The 25,339-nt window shown below is 35.7% G+C and overlaps 1 protein-coding gene across 1 annotated transcript in view; it reads right to left on the bottom strand.

Annotated features, from left to right (window-relative positions):
* Positions 1–4,483: 4,483 nt before the first annotated feature.
* LOC137387208 (peroxisomal carnitine O-octanoyltransferase-like) overlaps positions 4,484–25,339 on the bottom strand; it is a 32,851-nt gene continuing 11,995 nt past the window's right edge. The window contains exons 3-14 of the mRNA XM_068073546.1: positions 24,041–24,222; positions 20,410–20,540; positions 18,875–19,080; positions 18,158–18,271; positions 16,441–16,542; positions 14,940–15,023; positions 14,429–14,539; positions 12,197–12,327; positions 11,513–11,636; positions 9,815–9,987; positions 6,233–6,352; positions 4,484–5,550 (exon numbers count right to left, since the gene is read on the bottom strand). Coding sequence (XP_067929647.1) covers positions 5,421–5,550; positions 6,233–6,352; positions 9,815–9,987; positions 11,513–11,636; positions 12,197–12,327; positions 14,429–14,539; positions 14,940–15,023; positions 16,441–16,542; positions 18,158–18,271; positions 18,875–19,080; positions 20,410–20,540; positions 24,041–24,222 — 1,608 coding nt within the window. The 3' untranslated portion in view covers positions 4,484–5,420. The remainder of the gene's footprint in view (positions 5,551–6,232; positions 6,353–9,814; positions 9,988–11,512; positions 11,637–12,196; positions 12,328–14,428; positions 14,540–14,939; positions 15,024–16,440; positions 16,543–18,157; positions 18,272–18,874; positions 19,081–20,409; positions 20,541–24,040; positions 24,223–25,339) is intronic.

Below are 25,339 nucleotides of genomic sequence, written 5' to 3' on the forward strand. Positions count from 1 at the left end.
ACTGCACCAGAAGCTTTCAGAAAATTAGTTCAAGGTTTCATGTCAAGGTTTGATGAATACAAAACTATTTATGGTTTTAATTTATGCTATTTGAAACACAAAGCTATCATGCCAATCATCTAACTGCCATGTCAAGTATAGATCTCTCATAGCAAGCATAGAGTTATCACATAAAGCATGAAGTTTTTATTTGAAGCATTTAAAAACAAAGTCAAAGATAAAGTTGTCATGCTAACTACAGAGCTGCCATGTTAAGCATACCGCTGTCAAGCATAGAGTTACTATTTAAGACAGAGTGATCATATCAAGCCTAGAATTGTCTTTTAAGCTATAAACCGCATTTAAAAACACAAAGTTGTTGTGTCCATGATAGAACTCAAATCGCAACCACATAGCTGACATATTAAGCGCAGAGCTGCCAAAGTTGGAGTAGAGTTGGCTTAGAGTTATGTCAAGCACAAGTTTACCATGCTAAAAACTAAAGTTGTCATCTCAAACATAGTTGTTATTTCAATCTTCGAGGTATCTTCCATCATCGCATGTAACTGTTATTCCATAGGTAAAGCACTTGCCTCAAACGATAAGATTTTATATAGAGATAAAACAGCCATTTTGTACAGATCTAGTCTCTCTACATGAGTTACAATCTGAAGGATGCACAGGCATCTCAGGCAAAATCTGTTAATTTGAACGCTAGTCTATATACATATATTTCTCAAAGTATGTCGTCCGTATGTTGTATGTCTGTCTGCATTCCGGCTATAGCTATTATTAGAATAACTGCAGCTGGACAACAATGCTGACGCAATGTCACGGAGTACCGTCATTAGAAGTCTAGCAGCTTACTGCAATTTTTTATTGACAATGTGCCAGGCTAATAGCTTGAAAGTTACAGTTGTTTGACAAAGTTTTAAAATCTTTACAGTTGTTTTCATTTTTCTCTTAATTTATTTAAACTACACAAAACACTTCTCTCATGATATGTAGTTTGAAAGTTAGAATGGTAAATGTTGTTTTATATTAAATACAAATCAATTTTCTGTCCGAACTTTTTTATTACACGGGCAATGCCGGGTAGCACAGCTAGTGCTGTTATAAATGCAAAATAATTTATACAGTTTTAAACTCATTAGACAAGGCCTTACTTCCGGGTGGAGCTAACAAGAATATTCTAACAGAAAACAATCGTTTGAGTGTTGTAGATCTTTGCAGTTTTGGACCCATTGTCAGACTCTCATCTGCTCCACCTATTAGTTTCGCGCTCACCTTTTTATATCAATATCTTCTTCGCATGAAAAATGCAAAACCAGCATATGAACTAAATATATTATCTTGGATCACAGCGTTTCTGCAATGTTTTCAATTACTCCTGCACACTGTATATTCCAAATTACTTTTCTTCGTTGGTTTCTTCTTCATCTACATGACCATCATGCATATCATAGAGTTAGCTTGCTCTGTTGTGCGGTTACAAAAATTTTCAATTTAACCATATAGCCCCTACTGCAAATTACTCCCTGCAATCTACTGCACATTCACTTTAATGGCGCGTTACCTGAAACCCAGCAAATGATGAATACTGCAAATGTGTGTTCTTCAAAACTTAAAAACACATGTATACTGAAACTGCACACTAGTATAAAGTTGATACTGTGGATCAACTGACATTGCTAGTTTTTCAAGTATCTATACAGCAGTATAAAAATTTTTTAGATGCTCTGTTTAAACTATATTCTCATTAACATTATATATAAAAACCATAACAGATTTTCTTTCAAGCATATACAACCTGCTAACTGTAACCAATCTGTTTGCCCTCTTGTACTCAAGTTTGAACAACAGTCACATTTTGCATGTCTTATGGTTGCATCAAATTCAACACAGTACACTCTTGATTCTGTGATGATTTTTCCTACTGCGATGAAGTAGGAAATTTAGCACTGCGAAATGCACACTAGCAACGCTCTACCGCACCCAACATTGTACATTGTGAAGTAGGCAATACCGCCGCTGCACCAATACTGCTTACTGTGCATTAGCAAAAGTACACAATGTAGTTATCATAGACCTATTAACTATACAGTTAACTGTATAGTTAATAGTATAACTGTATAGTTAATAGGTCTATGGTAATTATACTAGATACTGCATGGCTATGACATGTTTTTTACTGCACTACCTGCTTCCAATTGAACTATATAGACACTCAGGCAAAAATTTATTTCAATTGGAAAGCAATTTACATTTGTGCATCAGCAAGCACTTATCAATGCGCAGTTATGATTTTCTCGTAATGGTCACAACTCTGCCTAGATATGATAATATGATAATAATTAGTAAGACAAATAATTGATCACACCCCTTGCCTCATGACTACTAAAGATAAGCTTTTAGTTTACAAGTAGATCAAAGTTACAAGTGGATCAAACCAAACACTCAAAGGTCAAAACATACCTAGCATTCCTTGCGACGACGTTTTTTGACTACAAAAACTTTATTTTTTATTAAATCGTAGTGAGCACTCACTATTTTCAATTGGCTAGTAAGCACTATTTTATGAAGAACACCGTTAATAACAAAGGATTGTTTTGTTGAAGTGGAACATAAGGGTTTACATTAAAGACAAACTGGTGAAGCATGACTGACTTACCTTTAGTAACACACTGTTAGCCTAAAACAAATGGTTTTCCAACCACCACAGAGATTATGCATTACATAAAGTTTCTAGTGCTTTTCCTTGAAAGAAAATCATGGTGTATTTAAGCTATTGTTTTGCTTAAATTGTTCAAAAGAGTCATATATTCACGGAAAGATAAAAGGACATAATAGTTTTTGCGGTTACTAACTAGTTTCACAAATACTACTTTGTTTGTTGAGTATGCGAATTTATTGCTCTGCATTTGTCAAAAAAGAGCTGATTTCAATTCAAAGACAACAATTTTTTATTTACTGAGATGTTAGTGACAAAAAAAACATTTTCCTCATAGACTTTTTAGAGATAAGGTTTAGATTCTTTCATGCTGACTAAAATGGTCTTACGAGGATTATAATAACTTAATATTTGTTTAAATACATGAAACATATGTAATAAAAACTTCTTGGACTGTAGGATAGACAGTGTGATATTGCTCCTAATGCTTTTGTTAGAGTTTATCTATAAAGATAATGACGCAAGAGCTATTGCAACAGTTGTCCTGTTGATCTGCGAATCAGATAAAACTTAGGCTTGCGCTTTTCTCAAACAGCCATGTTGTTGTTTAACCTTTAGCTAGTAAACCATGCTTAGTGTCCGTGGTTAGGAGCTGGTAGAAGAATATGAACCCTAGTTTTATAAATTTGCCAGAGTTCAAAAATGTTTACAAAATATAATATGGTATATAATACAATACAAAATATAATATTGTGTCTGCGATAATATAACCAGGCAAATAAAATGAACAGTAATAGCAAAAGTCAGCCATTGTATATTAAATATATTAAACTCTCAACAATAGTATCTATTGGCCTGAGTGCTTTATGTGTATTGTTGTATCTTAAATTGCGTCTCAACTTTTTAAATATTAAATCTGTCTATACCATACTGTCACTCCTTTTCCGGCAACTTGGCCAGCACAGCATTCTCTACTAGTGATATTTCTAACTTCGATGTTCAGCTGTCCTTATTGTGGGTTCAACACCCTTTGGAGACATGACACGGACGCCACCCATTTAAGTTGTAGCGAGCCAAGGTTACCGCCTCACCAAGTCAATAACTGGACATGGTACTTATAGTGAGAGAATAAGTTTGTTAATATATAACCAAGAACTAGGATACCTTACAAAAAGTTGTGACTTAACGCACTTAAAGCAAATACATCGTTACGCCATGTGGTATGAAGTATTGAATGTTTTGTATGGCAACACCAACAGAGTCCAAACCTTGCGGCACCCAGCACGCACTAATCTAGTAAACCATACCCAGCATATTTGTATTTATCTTTCCAGAGATTGCTTTCTATTCTGTGACACCAACATGGTATACATACCCACCATCATGTTTTAGTTTATGAACTTTCTGTTAGTACAACCTTCAATTCACTATCCTGACTCCTACGCGACACTATTAGATTATCAACTTTAAAAACACTTTTGTTCAACTGACGCAATAATTATTGATTTCTGTCATCTCATTCTGTTTTTTTGGCAGGTAACAAAAAACATAATTTTGTTGATGTTTGGAAATGCTAATGAAAGGTTATACATACACATGCAAACCAGAATGCAAAATGTTGTGAAGGTAACTTACAATTAGCCAAAACAAATGTTTCCCAAAAATAGATTAATGTAAAAGCAAAACAGCAAAAATGAAATGAAAATGGTTTGATTTAGACTTTCAGTGACACCAACTTGTGGCGCTGTTACTAGATAACTAGCTTCACACAGGTCACCTGTCAACAGAAGGTCTGATACAACTATACAGAAGTTTAAGGATGTAATGGAACAGTGCTGATCAACTTATATTTCAAACATATTGCTATAGCTGTATTAGACTAAACACAGTATTAAACTAAGAAAGCTGGTAGCTGCCAGTTATTAGCCAAATGGCTTAATTTTTGGCTGAACTGGTCAATCATCATGCAAAATGAGCTCATCAGCCAATTAAATTAAAGACAAATTCCTTAACAATAATTTGTCTCAATTTGAAAGAAACTGCCTAATCAATGACAAAGTAGCATATCTTCGGAAAGATTTGCAGTCTTTAAAAATTTTATGTTTACCAGATGGTAAACAATCTGAAAACAAAATTTGAAAAACTTGGTTTTTAATATCGGAATAAAACATCAGAGTGGCATCACTATGATAACTATAAGGCCTGATCGTAGGCTAAAACATCCTTTGAAATGTAATAAACAAACGCAGATGTAATACAACAAATAATTGAATAATACAAAACTGCAGTACTAAAAGGCCAGCAAAAAGTACAAATACAAAGATGGCCGATGAAGAATCATAGAAAACTATCAGAGAGCAGACGTTGATATAGAAGTCAGTGCTTAAGGAGGGAAGCTGTTCCCATTAGCAGGAGCTTAGCAACACTCCAACTAATCATAAAATATTTATTGTATACAACAACATAGTGTTACACTTCCACAAGTCTACAAGCTCTGTCATTTGCAGATTTTGGATCCACAAAGTCTACAAGCTTTGACATTTGCAGATTTGGGATGCTGATCACAACCACAATACAAATCAGAATTACCTGCTACTAGTGTTCAAGTATGAGCCATGCGATTGGCTAAGAATTTATAGTCGCCGCCTCTAACACTAATCATCCTAAGATCTATATACTGTAATGAAAATCATAAAAATCAAATATAAAAAATTGATGGCAACAAAAATTTAAAAAGTATTTCAATAGACTCGCTAGCCCTTGAAGGTCACTAGATGGCTGATACATTGTGCGTGGTAAACAACTCAATGACCTCTACCATAGAATCTTTGACAGACTCGTAAAGTTTAAGAGAGCTCGTGTCGGCATCTGACTTCCAGGAGCTGATGAAGAAAACCATTCTGAAATAAGAGGTGACATGAACTTAGCCTTGTTTCCTAGTGCTTTGTAATGAGGGACGATCTAAACCTAGCCTTGTTTTCTGCCAACGAATAATACTAAAACTTTTCTTAAAGTTGTTATTGCAGAATTCTGTGCACAAATGACTGTTTATCATCGACTCATGACGGAGGTGAAAATTAAAAACCTGCAGTTGACAGTAATCTTACCCATGCTAGATTTATAGTTAAAACAGACAAGCTGCTGACAACGCATGTTTATATAAAATGCTGATCTATGTTTTTTTCTAGCTATTACAAAGTTCTTGCTGACCTCATTCCTTGAGACCAAAATCAAAAATTTGTGTTGCCAAGACGATACTTCAATAAGGAAAACTAAAAATCCAGCAAGAACGATTTGACCTTCACAAAACTGAGGCCAATTCTCATTGGTCAATCTACTTTTCAGCCTGATGCATCTTGAAATAGGGTTTATGTGTAGCCAAAAAATACCCACACTAAATGTCAACTATACATTTCATCAGAATGTGTAGAAACTCTTAAGTTATCCAAAAAATGGTCTAAACTTCGTTGCTTCATCTGAAAGTGTCCAAACAGGATCTTTAACAGATTAGCAGGGAAATCATTCTAATAGAATTTACTGAAGTGCTCAGTTAGTAATATAATGAAATATTCCTCAACAGACCTCTCGAGTCCCATGCGGTAGAAGAAACCGTATCCTTGTGGGCACATTGGAACTACTCCTCCATGAACTGAGGTAAAGCCTATAAAACTGGTAGACAGCTTGAAGTTGCCGTTACCCCCGCTGTAATAACAACAAGATGGATGAATTGAGTGAGACAAAACAGGAAGTTGAGATCAACTCATATGTACCATAAAACCTGTATTTAAATGCCACCTTTATTTGAATGCAACCTTTATTTGAACACCACTATGGGAGAAGGGTTAAAAAATAGAGTGTCACCCTTTAATTAAATGCCACTTCTATTTGAGCGCCACTTCTATTTGAATGCTGACTCTATTTGAACGCTGCCTTTATTTGAGCGCCACTTCTATTTGAATGCTGACTCTATTTGAACGCTGCCTTTATTTGAGCGCCACTATTTGACATACTCAATTTTTATGAATCCATATTAGCAAGTCGAATCCATAATAGTGATAAGTCGAAGTGTCCACAAAACCGTACTAATAATGACTTGATTACACGAATAACAATTAATTCGTTTGTTGTTTCTGTTCGTATCTAAGTCCATTTTCCAACTCCAAGTCTTTACAGTTTTTTCGTTAAAACTTTGAATGTAACACAATAGAATTAGTAATTATATCGGGCTAATAACAGTTCATTGTTTAACGCGGTCTTGATACTTCGATGTATGCACAAAAAGTTTTGGGCATTTACGATGGAATCTGTGCTACTACATATTTTGAGACGAAAATTTTGAGGCTGTTTTGATTACACATGGTTACTCTTTATTTGCTTGAAAAGTGTAAATTGCATCGCGTAAAAGTTTTGCTCCGCTAAAAAATGGTTTAGAAGCTAATATCAACTAGCTCAGCTGTGCAAAAAAGTTGTTGAAGTCAGAAGACACTGAAAGGTAGTAAACAGCCAGAAGAATATGAAATTTTTTCAAACAAAAACAGCAATAAGAATACAACTGGTCAAGGAAACGATGCTAATATTTTTGGTTTAAAAATGTTAATTTTGGGTTCTGAATGTATTATTAACATGGTTTGTTTATGTTACTTGTTCTTGAATATATATTTGTAGCATTTGATAGATTATTATTATAAGATCATCGTAGGTTAATTGAAAGGATTAGATATCAACTGGTAGAAATATGTATCAGCTTTCCCATGCATATTTATTTAGAGATCTTAGACAAGTTAGAAGTTAGCAAATTTCTTACATCCAAAAGGGTTAATGTCGCACTGCCCGAAAGAGAGTGCAAAATATAAGCGACATTAGTTTCGCCCGTGAAAGGGTTAAATTCATCTTCTGAAAATCTGATGAGCCTTTTAAAAAATACAACGCCACCCTTTATTTGACCCCCACCTCTAATAAAGCGTCAATATAGGAGAAGGATTGAAAAATAAAGCGCCATGGCATTCAAATAGAGATTTTACGATAATAGAAAGATGAAGATGACTTTGTATCAAGGATATTAACTCTTCGTATGATCGGCGCAGTCCGACTGGGCACAATGTTGGTGTATGTTTGTTGTAGGGCAGCGAGGTGTGGCTCTTGTAGGCTTCGTACAAAGCGTTTCTGATTAGTGAGTAGTTAATTAACCTATTGTATCTGTATTTGAATAAATGGAAACAATCATATGCCTGCATTGAGCAAATAGAAAACATGTTTACAGTCCATCCTGAGCTTAATACTCTGCAAAATCTTTGTATTTTTTACTGTGATTTTTTTCTTCGCAATGACCGGTATCTGACACATTACAGCTACGAAGATTTACAGATTGTACATCAAAGGACTTGTAATAACTATTTATTAAACAAAGGTACTACAGAGAGTGATTTTTTTCTTGTTAGCAGTAATAATAATGCCATAAGCTATAATAATATTGATAATTTGTCCTACTCGGAACACGCTAAACTTGTTACTCGCGGTTACTCAGCGAAAAGTATTAGAAAGTGTCAAAGCTCGTTTTGCAACACCTTTGAAGTTTCAAGGGCATCAAGCAATGCAAAATTTTATGCTGATTGATTTGGCTTCAATACACATGTATTTTTCATAGACCACGTGGTTCAAAAGTTATGACAAATTATTTGTGCCATTGTAAAAAATTAGGCACAACTAAATAGTTAATTGTCCAGAAAAAAAATTAACTTCATAGCGATAGAGTTAAAATATGATTATCTGATGCTACTTCTAAATATCTTTTACATTTCAATAGTTCTACAAACGCTTATGCCGACATGGGCTGTTGAACACAGGCTAAAAATTTAAAAATGATACTCGTATGCATGAAGTATATTTGTTGCACTTCAGCGTATCATCTGTCTCGTAGATTATGAAAAAACCTGCTGCATTTTGGAGTTTGGCTTTTAGCTGGAGTTTATTTTGCAACAAAACATGCATGTTCAAAATACCAAGCTTAATCATTTTTGTGTTGCGTGTAATTTCTCTCGACAAACCTAAAATTAAATTTTTGGGTCAATGTTCATAACATAATGGGTCAATATTCATTCTCTTGCTAGTTCGCAGAATCGCTAGTTCTTGATAAATAGAACCATTTCTGTAATCATATCAATCTGGCAAAATCATGCGAATCCTCCACTTTTTAATTTTAAATTTGAGACGATCTAAGTCAACACACGCCGGCGATAAATCTTAATAAATGTCGCAAAACCCCTTTTAGTTCATATATGCTCTGCTAGCACACCATTCTACTATCATTTATTTAAATAGAAATGAATGAATTTTTTGTAAAAGTTTTGCTACACGCAATCGATGTCAAACATGGAAACCTTACATTCTTCTTGAAACAACGCAGATCATCAAAGAAGTATCGTAAAGTTTGTGATGCATGTTTTCTCTCATATAAAATAATCTTTTATCAGCTTTTAATAAGAAAAATGAAATTTTGATGTTTATGTTGGTCATTAGACCAAAACTAAAATTATTGTCAAAAATGGAGAAACAGTAGGAATGTTATCTACTTGTATAGAGGGAATGTCTGGTAATTTTGAAGACAATTTTCTTAAATTTTCAATCAGCATGACAAGAGATGATGCCCTTTATCAAACCCTTTTTCCTATAAATCAAACTTAGCTACAATGCTTGCAATCAGAATGCAGTTTTTTTAAACCATTTGACAAGCAATTTATAATAAGTTCTAATCACTTTTTAGATAGTTAACTGAAATAAGAATCAATTTTATGTTGTAGCCATTTTGTATTGAAGCCATTCTGTGGCTTCCACTTTGTATGGAAGCCATTTTGTGTTAAAGCCATTTTGTGTTGAAGATCTTTTGTGTTCAAGTGATTGTATGTTAAAACCATTTCTCTTGCACTGAATGGACTCTATTTGTCCAGAATTAACCAAAAGTGGTACAAATTTCAGAAAACAAAGCCGGTTTAACATAACGTTACTATTGAGATATGTGGAGGTTATCTGCTCCAAATAGCCCCTAATAAACAAGCTCCTATGGGTGCTCAGCCAAAAGAGGAAGACAGACGACTCTAAGGAAAGTGTAAGCACTTGCAGCTGTAAAAATGAAATGTTCCTTTGAGGAATTCTTCAGCTTAAACTGACCTTTTCACATAGGCTGGATCTTCAAATATTTCAGGAGATTTCATACCATTTTCTAAGGCTAAAATTTTTAGTCCAAGAAGATGTCTGTCTACTCCCTGACCATCCATGCATTCCTTCATCATCAAATGGTGCTTGTTCATAGCTTGCTTGAAAAGTTGTATCTTGTGCGTAGCCTGGTACAGAGATGAACATAACTACAGTGCATCATGGGAAATTAGCATAGACTGCATAGCGTGACTGAATGAAACAACGTCATCTATATATTAATACTAGTAGAATCACTGGCGTTGCTCGGGTATTAACAATCAGCTTATAAACCATAGGCCTATTAACTAATAGGACTATTAACTAATAGGACTATTAACTAATAGGACTATTAACCTATAGTTAATAGACCTATTAGTGAATAAGTATAGGTAATAGGTCCACGTTATAAACAATGAGAGTTAATGTAGTTGTCTGCCACTTGCCATTAGCCTGGCACATTGCCAATAGATAATTTGTTAAGCTTACTAATAAGAGCTAACTACTTGCTCTCACAGTTGAGTAAGCATAAAATTACGCTGCTGCTCTCTGCGATGTTGCGCCGTAACCGAGAGCACCGACATAACAACGTGTGGCTTAATTGGTAAGCAATTGGAATGGCCAACGGGAGGGCTCAACATCAAATCGTCTGCGGTACGGATTCTTCATTGCTTTTTTAAGCTAGCTTTTAGATTTTGGCTTTTAGATTTTAATAGCTATAGCTGGACATACACATACACAAACTTAGAGAAATATATACATGTATTGTATATAGATGTTAGCTTGTGTTTGCTCGCTGTGTGTCACGCTCTTCAGTTACGAGTTGAGCTAAAGGATTTTAATAAGTGAGAATTTAAACTCCCAACATTCAGCTTGGCAGACTGACACTCTACCACTTTCTGGTACTTAGGAATAGTTGTGCACATACTTATTCTCTCTGCTTTATTGGCACACATGACAATTTCTCACGACACAACAGTCAACCAGGGTACTAGTAAAAAATTATTATGACATAGATGAAGTGTTTAAAAATATGATTCATAAGAAGATAATTAGTAAAAAAAAGTAAACGCTTATGGCAAAAGAGTGCAACGCCAAATGAACATAAGGAAGTAATTTTGTTCTACACTGAAACAGAAAGTGATTTAAAATCTAGGAAATGCTTAAACAAAAGTAAAACATTGATTTGATTGGTGAACATGATGGGTTTTCTTGCAAAAGGGTCAGAGTAAATATAAAATAAAACGCGTCTGTTCGTCCGCGTGTCTGTTGGAAGCCATGGCGGAAGTATAGGATTCCAGCTCAGAAATTTCTGCATAGCAGCCCGGCACACTGCCATCTGCACCGATCAATATTATAGAATAGATGTACGAATAGCTATTACATCTGACAACCTATGACATGTAATCCTATCATTTCCATTACATTAATCCGAGAAACCGCATCTAATCTGATTTGGGTCGATGCTACCCATTATTTGATGGGATATTCTGATTATTGGAAAGACTTTGAATCTATTGGTACACAATTTATGTTTGTTTACTAAAAACAAAGAACAACAAATCATAAATGAGGTTGAGAGATTTGTTCAAGGAACAAAGAGGATCTAGTTTACTTTGCACACCACAGCAAATATTTGTGCAAAATCGTTACCAAGGCAAGCCTTTAACTTACAGATGCTAGAGGATCTAGCATAGCCTTAGAGAACATGAGTGCTTCATTTGTACAAGAGCGAACAGTTTCCGTACGACCCTGATAAAATCTGCGAGTGGTTGCAGTTTCGTAAGTAGGCGCTGGTCTAAAAAACAAGAAGTCTCCTGGGAAAGAATGACCCATCACATTTCTAAATCTGACCAAGTTACAAGCTCTACAGACGTGTATATCATTTATGCAGTGCATTGCTTACTAAACTATATGCATGCTTATGATGAACTTGATAATGAGTGTTATAGAAACAAGCTCTCCACTTATGGAAGCATCTTTATATGCTTCAATCTATATAAACAGCTTAGTTTTGTTAGAAGCAGTTCATAGCTTGAACTTGATCTGCGCACACCTTTCATAAGTGGAGTTCTTTAGAGAAATGGAGTACTTATACACACAACTAAACTACATCTTCATTGTCACTACGTCTACCAAGCACAAACATGTACAAAGACATCACACCTACGAACTAAAAGCAACCCTGAACAACAATAAGAAAATGAAAAAAAGCTCAATGGTATTTCGATGATTCGGGCATATTTGCAACTGGAATAAGGGGCGAATAACCTCAAAAGTAGTCACACAAATACGAATCACCAATCCGGCCTTTGATTTCTTGGTCAGCATTGTTTGATAGCAATAAAAATTACTTACTTGCCATGCAGCTTGTAGTATCCATACTGCAAGCAGACTTGTACAAATGTATCCGGGTGTAGCCTGTGCTTCTTCAACAGATCCTTTCCAAACCCTCCAAATGATGGGTTAATTATCTCTACATTTCTAACCTGCAAAGAAGACAGGCTAGCTTAAATGGGTTGGCTTAGATATTTGACCTCTATCTCAAGTAATTAGACAGAGATTAACAAGTGTGGACCTAAATTCAGGATGCAATGAGGTGTCTATGATTTGGTAAGCTTTGATGAGTTATACCTACTAGAACCCTGGCAGTCTGGTGATGATCAGGTGTAATATCTATACATACAATTATTCCGTAATGCCAATGGGTGATCGATTGGCGTAAATGATAACACGCTGAGCTGCTATGATGGAAGTCGCAAGTTCGCTTTCCATACAACTCCATCGTTCTTCCCAACAGATGGATGGACACTTCTCTTACTATAGTAAGGATTTAAATAGCTATAAGCAGGCTTTACTGTCGACCTTGATCAAGCATTGAAATTCTACAGTCAGCCGCAAAATTAGATTTAAATGCTGGCGCCTTATTAAGTTGAGTGATTTTCCTTCTATTATTCAATGTATGAACTAACACACAGAATATTAATGGTTCTCTGCTGGGTCCTCATTTCTCTTAATCTTTTACAAGTAACTAGCACCGGGACATTCTAGTCTGATGCCTGATATCGTCAGGTGTAATAACAATACATAAAATTAATTTCTAATGTTGTAACGCAGTCAATTAGCGCGGTTGGTAGAACGTCAAGCTACTCAACTGAATGTTGTGAGTTCAAATCTCGTATGAAGCCATCATTTTCAAACCTCCCAACATGGATTCAGATGGACGGGACAGATAGACGGACGGACAGATAGACGGGCGGACAGATAGACGGGCGGACAGATAGACGGACGGACAGATAGACAGATATGGTTCTCATTATATGTAGTGAAGAAGGGAAGATGATTTATAATTAGTTGAAATAGCAATCAGTGCAAAATCACAGCTTTCTTACTTTGCTACCAAATTTACAATTTGCTAATTTTACAATCTTAAGGTTTAACCATTCTATTTTTTAATTTTTTTTATACATTTATACTTCATTTCCATGTTTTTAATCTATTTTATGGCTTCATTTAAACCAAGCCAGTATTTATTACTGCATAATATTTACTATAATGAGAGCCCTGTCCGTTCAACGCCGAAGGTGGGGAAAAAACGACTGCATCATACGAGATTCAAACTCTCAACTTTTGGCATGGCAGACTGATGCTCTAACAACTGTGCAAATCAGTTGGCATCACAAAATAATTATCATTACGGAATAGTTATTACACCTGACGAACGATCCTTCACGACACACTAAACTTCCATCAGCTCTTCTTTAGTAAATGATCTACGTAACTACCGTACTACCGGAAATCAGAGTCAATTGCCCTTGTACAGTGATCAAAACACCAGTCAACTGCTGGAAACAGCTGGTCCACCCATGGTTACACAGTTACATATATGCCATGGCTGTTCAGCTAAGAAAGTCTGGTAGATAAGGAGAAAATGTAGAAAATAATTCATTGCAAACCGCCTTTTAACCCCAAGTACCCAGACTGTGAAAATTAGGTGGAATATTCAATTAAATTTACATCACTTTGTGCAAAAAAATTACATTTCATTAATCATTAATTACATACATATAATTACACTAGTTTATGCTACTACATTATAATGCTCTATTATGATGTTTCCAGCTCTACAATTCTGGTGTGCTTAACCAATTAATTCAAATTTGGAGAGAACTAAGTAAAAATGGCCCTAGATCACATGACTTGCGGTAAACCAATCAAAATCGTAATCATTGTGTACCGTAGCTAAAAGATTACTTTGTCTCGTCTGCAAAGAATTTTTCTACTTAAATCCACATTTATGGTAGGACAACTCTACACAACTGTTGTTGCATGTTTGTCCCACAGGGTACTGTGGGACAAACTCGGATAGCTTCCTATAAAGTCATTCGTGTAAACATACATGTAGGTTTATTGTACTTCGTTTTCTATCAACAGGGCAGGTAGATAATCCACTTATTGCCAATTTGTAATCTCTCGTTGTTAAAAGTGACAGAAGGAAAACCATTAATTTAAATCGTACCTAAAAAACCGAACAGTAATATCAAATACTGCAACTGATTAGGCTCTAACAAAAAAAGCAAACCAACTTACAGATTGGAGGAACTTTCGCTCAGTGGTCTGGATACAGTCTTTGACCCGTTCGTCAACCACAAATTCCAGCTCCGTGAATTCAGGAGCTTTAGAAAGGTCCTCCTCTGGTCCCTTTATCATTAGATAAAACCAAATGAATGAAACCGGGAAGCAAAGAAGCCACATTTGGTAGAACACATAAGCTTATTATAATAACAAAAACACAGTAACCAATATACAGAAAAGAGAGAGCATAGACCAAAAAGATACAAAGGTGTATGGGAAAAAAACTGAATCTTTTATTGGAAGACTACAATTCTCATTCACTTCATTATTACTCATTGTGAATTTAGTCGATAACCATAAATTATATATTATATTATAACCATAAATTATGTAGGAAATTTATTTCATTTTCTCTGGATTTCGAATATGTAAACAAAACAGTTGTAAGTCAACTGCATTTTGGCTCTGATGAATAATATTTAGTATAATAAGACCGGTGATCTTTCTAACGTCATTGCCTACATACATTCCAAAGACCTTGACATTCAATGACTCTGCAGTCGGTATAGAAGGAGAGGTTGAGTTCTGTCATCGCATCCATAGGAGCGTGCTGCAACAGAGAAGGTTTACAATTATGGAAGATGAGGTGGACTAAAGTTCAAGCAGTAGTATCAAGAGGTAAACCAGGTTGTCACAATGAAATAACTAGCTGGAGTGAAGACACAGGTCACGGCTGCCATAAGCTTGAAACTTTAGTATTGTAAAGGAAGTCTTGGAAATACATATATTATATATATATTATAAATATATATATATAATATATATATTATCAATATATATATATATATATATTATATGTACCAGCTGAATACCTGGCGTTGCCCAGTAATAAAAAAGTCTTTGCACAAAAGACATATTTTCATTTAACATATATACAACAGTTACCATTCTATCTTTTAAACTTCATATCATGAGAAAAGTGTTTGTGTGCAGTTCAAATAAATTAAGAGGAAAAATATACAATGAGTACGCGGAATAGTGTGTATAAAAAAGGTTTACTGTTGCAGCAGAAGCTCGTTGTTTTCCAAGTTTTGTTGATGGACGATACCGGTGCCTCTCAATACTGGTACAAATGTAAAAATGAGATATCAGACTGTCTTTTTCTGACACTTTGTCTGAACTGACCAAACGGAGAGAGATGTAGAGGCTCTTTCTACGAAGATAGTGCAATTGTCTAGTTACTGAGAGAGGATGTCGAGGCAACTCCTACTCCAGATAATACAATTGTCCACGCGAAAAGTATTTAGCTTTTACAGATTTACCGAAACCGGAAATAGAAGTGTAATGGCGCACTCCAAATTGAAACAACTCATTTGAAAACTACAATTTTAAAAAATAGGCAATGGAGAAAAAAAAACCTAAAAATTTTTCTAAAAAGAACCATAGTAAGAAATAATTTTAATTAATAACAAAAAGTAAAAATTTAGTGTGTGCAACCGCGATATGGATATAACTATATGTGAGAGCGTTAGCAATGATAGGAACACCTTAGCCTAGTAGTTATGTACACTTGGTTGTAGTCTTGAAATTTGAATGTCGCGAGCTAAAAACCACCTGCAAAGCGGATTTCTATATGCAAGATTTTAATCACTCTAACTGGACACAAGGATGAAAACAAAAGACGCACACAAAAAAACAAACACCGAGATTTTTATATACATACTGTACATATATGTACAGTACGTATATAAAATTTTCATGTTTTCACCAGTGGGTATTACATAATCACTATGGGTTTCTATATCCCACTATATGACATGTTCACCTTACGATGCCGACACTAAAACGAATTAATGTCATATGGCGGTGGTCCACTGTAGTCGGTTTCGGTACCGAAAGGATTAATAATACAAATAGTACTATTACAATAACCAATATAATTAATATATTGACTAGTAACATGTACGATGTCACTAGTAATTAGTACTCCGTAGCATTATACTGTACTATTGCTGTAAAGTACTTACATCACAGTTAGATGCTGTAGTGCCATTTTCAAACCAAATGGAGTTATAAGATTTGTCATACCAGACATTTCCTGGTTTTCCGAGAATTGCCCCCTCAGACATCTGTGGAATGCAGCGACAGAATAACAATGAAACATTTGGTGGCAGTAAACCACAGGCGATGTACGTGAATGATTAGCACTAAGCCTGGTGTTGCCCACAATTTCTTTCCTTTTCAATAAGATAGTCTGCAGAACCTGCGTGGATTGTTAACACAAATTGCTACACTGCGTTGACGACGACAATATATGAACACTTTCCTTATAGGGAAATTGTCCTTAATGTATTCATAGGAACATTCTTGAATTTCTAATCAGATCCATCATGGCGCATTTATAGGAGACATGATAGTTTTAAGATTGCCAAATGAGCCCAGCATTGCTTGCAGAAGGCCTGCTTTTTCACATGAAATAAGCTGTAATAAACATTAATAACGCATGAATTTCTGGCAATCCACTCTTATAACTGTTCCCTCACACAAGAATTTTCAATGTCAAGAAACACCGATCTTATTATAGTAGATTAGCCGAACGTCCGAATGATAATAAAATAACCAATAAATTTGAGTAGCGTAAGCTAGTAATTTATGGTCGTCAAAATTTTTACTATACAGTGGAAACTCGGTTCTTGAACATAATCCGTTCCAGAAGGTTGTTCGAAAACTGAGTTGTTCGAGATCTGAAACAATTACTCCCATTAGAATTAATGTATACAAATTTCAATCCGTTCCAAGCCAAGATAACCACTTCGGCAAAGCATTATTTTAACACTTTCACAACTTAGGGTAACTCGACTGGAGGAGGTGTCTCTCTAGCAAATCTCTTAGGTAGATGGACGTCGTCCCAGATGGTTCCTTTCTTTTTGTAAATAATTTATGAAGCGTAACTTGCTTCTCCCTTTGTTAACAAATGCTTCATGCTGTTTCCAGAGCTGTTCCGAACGTTTAATTTTAATGCGTATGCTCTGGTTTGGTCGAGAACTGAATTTATGTTAGAGATCTGAGACGAACAAATCTCAATTTTTTTGGTTGAAAACCGAATTGGTCAAGAACTGAAGCGTTCGAGAAGCGAGGTTCCACTGTAGTAGGAGTCATGTTTGAAGCCAGCTTAATAATCATTACGTTACGCATAACGATCTCTCACGCAATCATGATGTTCAAGGGTGCTAGTCAGAAAGTAACCAATAGTATTTTTTCCGAGTACTTCAAGCATGCATATTCTAACCAATGTAATTAGAAGGACCACAATTATTCCATTGTATAGCAATGCGGATGCTTGGCCTAGTAGATGGAATGTCTGCCTACTGAACTGGAGGTTTTGAGTTCAAATCCATTGCGAAGCGGATTTTTTTACCTAAAACTATCGCTATAAGTAGACACATGAACGACAAACACTGAGATCCATTTATACATGTAGATTATTCCGCAAAGCTGGAAGGCAGTCGATTACTTATACTTCTAAAACTATGACCGCCTTGTAATCTTGCCTGATATCTCCATGGTGAAGCAATGAAAAACTCCAACTCGTCAGATGCCAGTATAGCATCTGACACCAGCCAACTAGTAGGGCAGAGAGTGGTAGGTATCGACAGCAATCATCAGATACACAGCAATAATGAACTAGCATTTGCGATAAGGCATCTAGTATCAGGAGCAGAAGTAACAACATATAGCACCTGCCTGTCCATGGTTCATAGGTGTTTCATCTATGAGACAGTTAGTTATAATAGATGATTGAATTGCCTCCAGGTGCTCGGCATTCTTTTGTGACAAATCCAACAGGTGCTTTCTTATCTACAGCAGAGTGTGTTAGGTATCAATTGAGTAGTTTTGGCATTTTTAGATTTTCAAAGAGAAACAAAAAGATAAATTGAGATTCAATTACATAATGCCTAAGATTTGTGCAATAGAAAAGCAAATCTAGATGCGGAGCATGGCATGCGTCAGATAAAATTGCATAGTTTAGGTACCCTATACGGTAATTTATCATTTCTGCTAGAAGGTGGTTAAAGACAGCAAATATTTCTCACACGCAAAAGGATGCAATTTTACAGTGTGATTAACTGGTATCACTCACTCATAACAGCAGGCAGTAGGCGAGAATATTACTATGACAACGTCAGCAGATGAGACCAACACCAAAATATCAGGAACATGAAGAATAGATTGAAGTATTCATGAATATGATGACAGAATAATTTTGAATAAAAACACCTGAGCAGGTAAAAGGTGTTTTTGTCGAACTATTCTCAGAAAGCCGCCAATTAATATGTCCAATTTCTCTGACAGGCCTAAATGGTCCTATTTCAAATATTTTATAAGTTTTTTTTCTGTGCCAATGATAAGCTGTTGCTGATACAAAACAACATGATTAACAAAGTAGAATAACAATTATACCTGATACCATGTGATACGATCTCCGCCAGTAAGTGAACATATTCCAACACCAGGGCCTTTCCTTTCTGCGTCTGTTTTTATTAGCCTAAGTGTCTCATGAAATAGGGGTGGGGTGTACAACTCTCCTTTAGAATCAACTACATCTAACTTGTAGATTCTCTTATTGCACAAAACAATTATGTGAGTAGGTGTGGAACCCTCCGTGTCTAAAATTCAATGAAGCATACAGGCTATGAATGAAGCACACAGGCTATGAATGAGGCACACAGGCTATGAATGAGGCACGCAGGCTATGAATGAGGCACACAGGCTATAAATGAGGCGCACAAGCTATAAATGAGGCACAGGCTATATATGAGGCGCACAGGCTATAAATGAGGTGCCCAGGCTATAAATGAGGTGCACAGGCTATAAATTAGGCACACAGGCTATAAATTAGGCACACAGGTTATAAATAAGATCATGATAACATGGAACTAAAGACAATGAACTGGTAACTTGAAGCAGACTGAGTAACATAAAATCACAAGTGACCATCCTTATTTATTAATAGATTGAAGCCTGGCTCGGGATCATTCGAGGAGTTGTTTCCCCACCTGATCTTACGACTGAGTAAACTGGTCTGCGTAGTTTCACTTAATCTTTCTGTACTTCCAGTTTACGTATGATTACAAAATTTTAAGTAACTTTGAGCGTGATACAGTTTCAGTTTAATTCCGAAGGTATAGGTCAATTGGATTATTAGTTATTGAGATATCACTGAAATATTGAGGGAACTTCTAACTGACTGAGAAATGATAATTGTCTGCTAACAAAACATTAGTTTCTAATGACATGCTGATTGAAGTTCTTGGTGAAGAAAGATCCCAATTAATAAAAGCTAGAAAGTTTCTTCTCCTCAGCAACATGAGTTTCACACTAAAACTATTCCATTTTCTATTCATAACAAATATACACACTCTATCAGACTCAGTGTACTGCAATCATTGTTTTTCAATTATCTCTCATTTATTGCTTCTTTGAAAGAGCGCAAAAAGCTATTTACTCTATATGATTTACGCTTTTCCATTGTCTTCTGCTAACAGGTTCAAAATGATACTCAGTTAAAACGCAATTGTGCTATTTTACTGCAAGTGATTTCATAGTCGATTGAAAAATTACTAATACGGTCTAGGGTCATGGGACATGACTTGGGTATGCTAGTGTTAAATACCGAGGTTGATCAACTGGTTACAACCTTTAGGGTGGCCATTTTACTCCATGCTGAGAGAATGATAGCACTATTAACATTAGATTTCAAATGTTTGTAATAAACATTCTACAGCCTTTTTCATAGAGCGATGTTTCTATCGCATCGATGAATTAAATAAAACTATATTCTAGTATCCACTAGTAAGCTTAGCTGCCAAAATTTTCTTTTCCCTCAGTAGTGGTAAAACATGAGGCAACATGGTTTGTTTGTCTAAAACAAACACATGCAAAGTACAAGAATATACGAAAACTAAAATTCAATGTTTGATATTGAATATACCAACCAGTTTTAAAATAGCTACAAATCTCGTCCTCTTCAAGCCCGGGGACTCTGCAGCAGTTATAGAGGTATCGGAATTGGTGCATAGACCAGGGCTCCTTACCAGCTTTGCCCGAGTCCGAGACCAGCTTCTCTCTACGGAAAGTTATCCAAAATATATTCACAATCAGCTATTATGCGCTCGGGGAACATAAAAGCCAAGTGAAGTCGGACGGCTTATATACTACAGCTATGAACATCTACAACTCTGGGGACCACAGGCCATAAATGGTATCAATAAGTAGAAGAGAAGGTGAAATGTTATTACACGTAAATTTGGCTTTGGTGTATGTTGAACTTACACCATTGATATAAATTTTTACTATAATAAGAGTAATCAATGTACGTTCGTCTGTCTGTTCGAAGCAATGATCAGATAGTTAAAGGTTGACTTGCAACAAAATTCACATTACAGTTATTTGGTATCAAAAGGTTCACCATGTTTTACTCTGCTGTGTTGTATATAGGTTCAAAATATGTGGAAATGTGATTACAAGCTCTTCAAAGCTCAAAAACGAACAATTAAAAAAAGTGGCCGTAGGTTGGAATCCCTTATCTTGATGACGTACTCAACTTGACGTGGTTATTGATTTGACACATGACGACACCTTTATGAAAAAATTGCCTCACGGGGAGTTGAACTCTTGTACCCAAATTTACAGTCGGGCGCTCTAACCATTACACCACGTGGCCGCCTTAGCCCTTCATAAATTAACTCTTTCGCTTTACGAGCTGAATAGTACGACTTGAAGCGGTTTCGTATGGCCCAGAGCTGCGTGATGCGGTTTTAGTACGTCTCATATAAATCATTTCTGATTAGTCTGTAGTTACTAAGTTACCCTGTCGTATCTGTACTTGAACGAAAGGAAACAGTTGCCATACTTGTCGGACTATAAACCGCACCCCTATATAAGCCGCATCTGCTTTATTTTCCACAAAACGATAATAAAACAATACATACGCCGCACCCTTGTATAGGCCGCAGAACTCAGGACGGTGCTTTTTAACACGGCAGCAACTTCCCGGTTTAAAACAGAACAGTGCCTAACGGCCCTGTTTCGTATTAACCAATGCTTTTTAACCTAGTGCCTAACGGAGCAGTACTGTTAGGCATTTCTTTAGTTAGTGCGTTTCTTTCACTGCTAGAAACGCACTAACCGGAGATTCTGGTTAATGCGCCCTAGCGATGAAAGAAAAAGCCACAGAATAGCCGCACCCTTATATAAGACGCATGGCTCAAATCATCAGAAAAAAGTAGCGGCTAATAGCCCGAAAAGTACGGTATATGCATTGAGCCAATAAAAAATATGTTAACAACCTATCCTGAGCATAGTTTCGCTTTGGAAAACCTTTTATTTTCTATCGTAATTTATTGTTATGACCAGTAGTGCTAGACGAATTACAGCTATGAATTTTTTCCTAATTTCACACCTATGGACGTGGGGTGATTTTTATTGAACAACTACTATTTTTATTGAGCTATTATACTACTGAAAGTTATTATTTATATTGTATTGGTAATAATGATGCCGTTAACTGTAATAATATTGCGTATATATATATATATTGCGTATATATCGGTAATTTTCATGGCTTCAGCTTATGCAAAATTTTATGATTAAATTAGCATCTAAGTATTTTTACAGATTATGCTGTCCAAAAGTTATGACGACTTATACGTGCCCTTGTCAAATATTAGATTTTATCAGATATGTAATATTGTACCGGTAAATTAATTACATGTAATTTGGTAGCGAAAGAGTTAATTATGCATATACTGATCACTCATGACGAACTCTCATGGTGCACGGCTCTGCCGAGTACTAGTGCTAATAATATCAATACAAAACTGAAACATCAAGCTTCAATTTGATGTAATTTTTGTCTTTGTAGACCTACTCAGTCCAGAGACATAATAGTTTAAATGAGATTTTTCTTGGAACTCTCAGATTCAAGCGGAAGTGCGATTATGATGTCTATAGTTAAAATTCAGGAGAGAGACTGACAGAATAGAGACGCTGCTGCAAATGGAATGCAAGAGCCAATATCAATAATTAAAGAGACAGGCAACAACTAGTGACGCCATTTTGGCATGTACTTTTTTCTGACCATTTTACCCGAAATCAAGTTTTGTCGATTTTAATCTTGAAACATCCTGGCAGTCATATTACCTATAACAGTATTGATAAACCGTCGACTCAGACATGCTCAGGGTCTTTTTAAAAATGACCAAAATGTGTTTATACTCATTCTGCAATGAGTTTGCGGTATTTTTCATACAATCAGCTTATGTCAAATTTTATGATTAATTTGGCATCAAAGTATCTTTATAGACTGTGTGGGTCAACAGTGGTGACGATTTATATGAGCCCATGTCAAATAATAGGTTTTTCCGAATATGTAGGGCCTAATTATGTCCTAATAAAGAAATTAATTAGGCAGCGAAAGAGTTAATTATTCATATACTGGTTACTCATGACGATCTCTCATGGTGAACAAGACTGCCGAGTACTAGTGCTAATAATATAAATATAAAGCCATGACATCAAGCTTCAATTTGATGTGACTTTTGTCTTTGTAGACCCAGTCCAGAGATATAATAGTTTAAATGAGATTTTTCTTGGAACTCTCAGATGCAAGCGGAAATGCGATTATGATGTTTTTAGTTAAAATTCAGGAAAGAGACCGACAGAATAGAGACGCTGCTGCAAATGGAATGCAAGAGCCAATATCAATAATTAAAGAGACAGGCAACAACTAATGACGCCATTTTGGCATGTACTCTTTTCTGGACATTTTACCCGGAATCAAATTTTGTCAATTTTAATCTTGAAACATCCTGTCAGTCAGATCGCCTCAAACATCAAAAACAATCAAATTATAAAAAATAGCGATAATTTCCGATAAAATCTACTAATATTTTGTGTAAGTTTATCTTTAATATTACTAAACACAGTATATTATATTTATATATAGTATATTATATTTATATATATAGTATATTATATTTATATATATAGTATATTAGTGTTTTTTTCAAGTGCTTTTGCATCACTTGTGTCTCATTAGTCAATTCTGTTAGCAATGAGCTTACTTTCTTCATTTTTTAAAATAGCCAGTGATGCTACTAGAGCTACTATGGTAACATCAGCTGAATTCAAGTACTGCGTATTTGCAAACACCACTATAAAAGTTTAAAATACTTCAACAACTCGTGTAGCTTTTAAATCAGAATTTTCTTCCTTTTCAAAAAGCTCGCTCAGGTTAGCACATGATAACCACTACGTGTTAAAAAAGTCACTGAGATGAAGACGTTAAAAGGTGGACCAATTTAAAATGATGAAATATGCAAATTCCTGATTGAATCTGACATAATTGGGCAGGTTTTAAGAACAGCCACAGATGAGTGAGTAATTCTATTGGTCTACATACTCCAACACAGAAACTATTGAAAAACATGGATTTTATATAAAACATGAAAACAACGAGCAGCAGCCAATATTAGCGAATGCGGGTAAACCAACAGACACCACATACAAGTATGCTTAAAAGGTATGTACAAAAACAATTCTATCATTAGGAGAAGACAACTCTACCTTTTGATAAGCTGCCAGTGCTCCAGAAGCATGTATAAGGATATGGAGTTTCTTAGCAGCTGTGTCCCTGCCTGGGGTGGCCAGTAGTGGTTCGTGTATGGGGCCACCCCTACGACATTTACGTAAGGTGAGATAGGATTTCTTAGCTTAAGGTAGGCGTAGGACAACCACCAGCTTGCAAGCTAAAAATAAACATTATCATGACTATAAGGCACAAAGGATGACCTTATATCTCCAATTTGAAGATTGGGAACAACATTCAATGATTCCTGTCAATAGCAAAGAGTCATCAGTGACACCAGGAATTATTTGGTTGAAGTGAACGAATAAATAGTCTGCTACAAACTGCGATTGTCTGGCAGCAACCCAACCATTGTTCAGGATATCTCATGGAAACAACAGAGAACGGTTAAAAATAATTAACAAGGAAATTGAATGTTCAATTGAAGAAAATCATCTGCAGAGCCTTTAAACAAAGACAAATTAAAAACAATAATGATTTAGGCCCTTGGCACATTCACTCATCTCAGCTCATGAGAACATACGATCAATTGTTAAGTCTGTCCATCGGACAACGCTGTAAAAAGGACCTATAACTGATTGTTCAACTTTTCCCATGACAATAGGTTAAAACTTAAAACATAAAAATCTGTGTCTACAAGAATCGATAAAACTAAATAATAATAAGCGATAAGTCTCTTCACTTCTGAACTATAACAGCAGCAGGTAAACCCTAAATGGTGACCTCACAACAGATATCAACACATTTAAAAAGCTAAAGTTAGATAGACAAGATGGAAATTTTGCACATAAAAATACTTCTTCCTCGTCAAAACCACAACTTTTCTAGAGATACATTTTCGGGCAACTATTATTTGGTGTTGGTCTATCAGAAGAGAATGCTATAGAGAATGGGTTATACAGCACCAAGTTACTATTGTGTCAGGTTAGTAGCAAAGCTGATAGCTATGGTAGTCACTTTGGAACTGACCATATCATCATCAAGACTAAGACAGCTCAAAGTGAGAAAACATGTGGAAAAACCAACCCGGGTATTGAAAAGTGGAATACAGCTTAGATCAAGCATGATTCCATGAGGAACCAATTCTCTCTAAGTACAACGTCTTGTGAAGACATAAGCAATTTTGGTTTTCCCCCAGTTCCTATAAAACCATGACTTTGCTTGTCAGGTTTCAACAGTGGTTTGCCATCGCTTTCTGCTGGGTGTTTTTATTGAGGCACCATCTCTAGCTAGCTGGCTGACTATTGGCTCGCAAAGGAGCTCCTCCACCTTTTGTG

Source organism: Watersipora subatra, chromosome 2, assembly GCF_963576615.1.
Source record: "Watersipora subatra chromosome 2, tzWatSuba1.1, whole genome shotgun sequence".
Taxonomy (NCBI): domain Eukaryota; kingdom Metazoa; phylum Bryozoa; class Gymnolaemata; order Cheilostomatida; family Watersiporidae; genus Watersipora; species Watersipora subatra.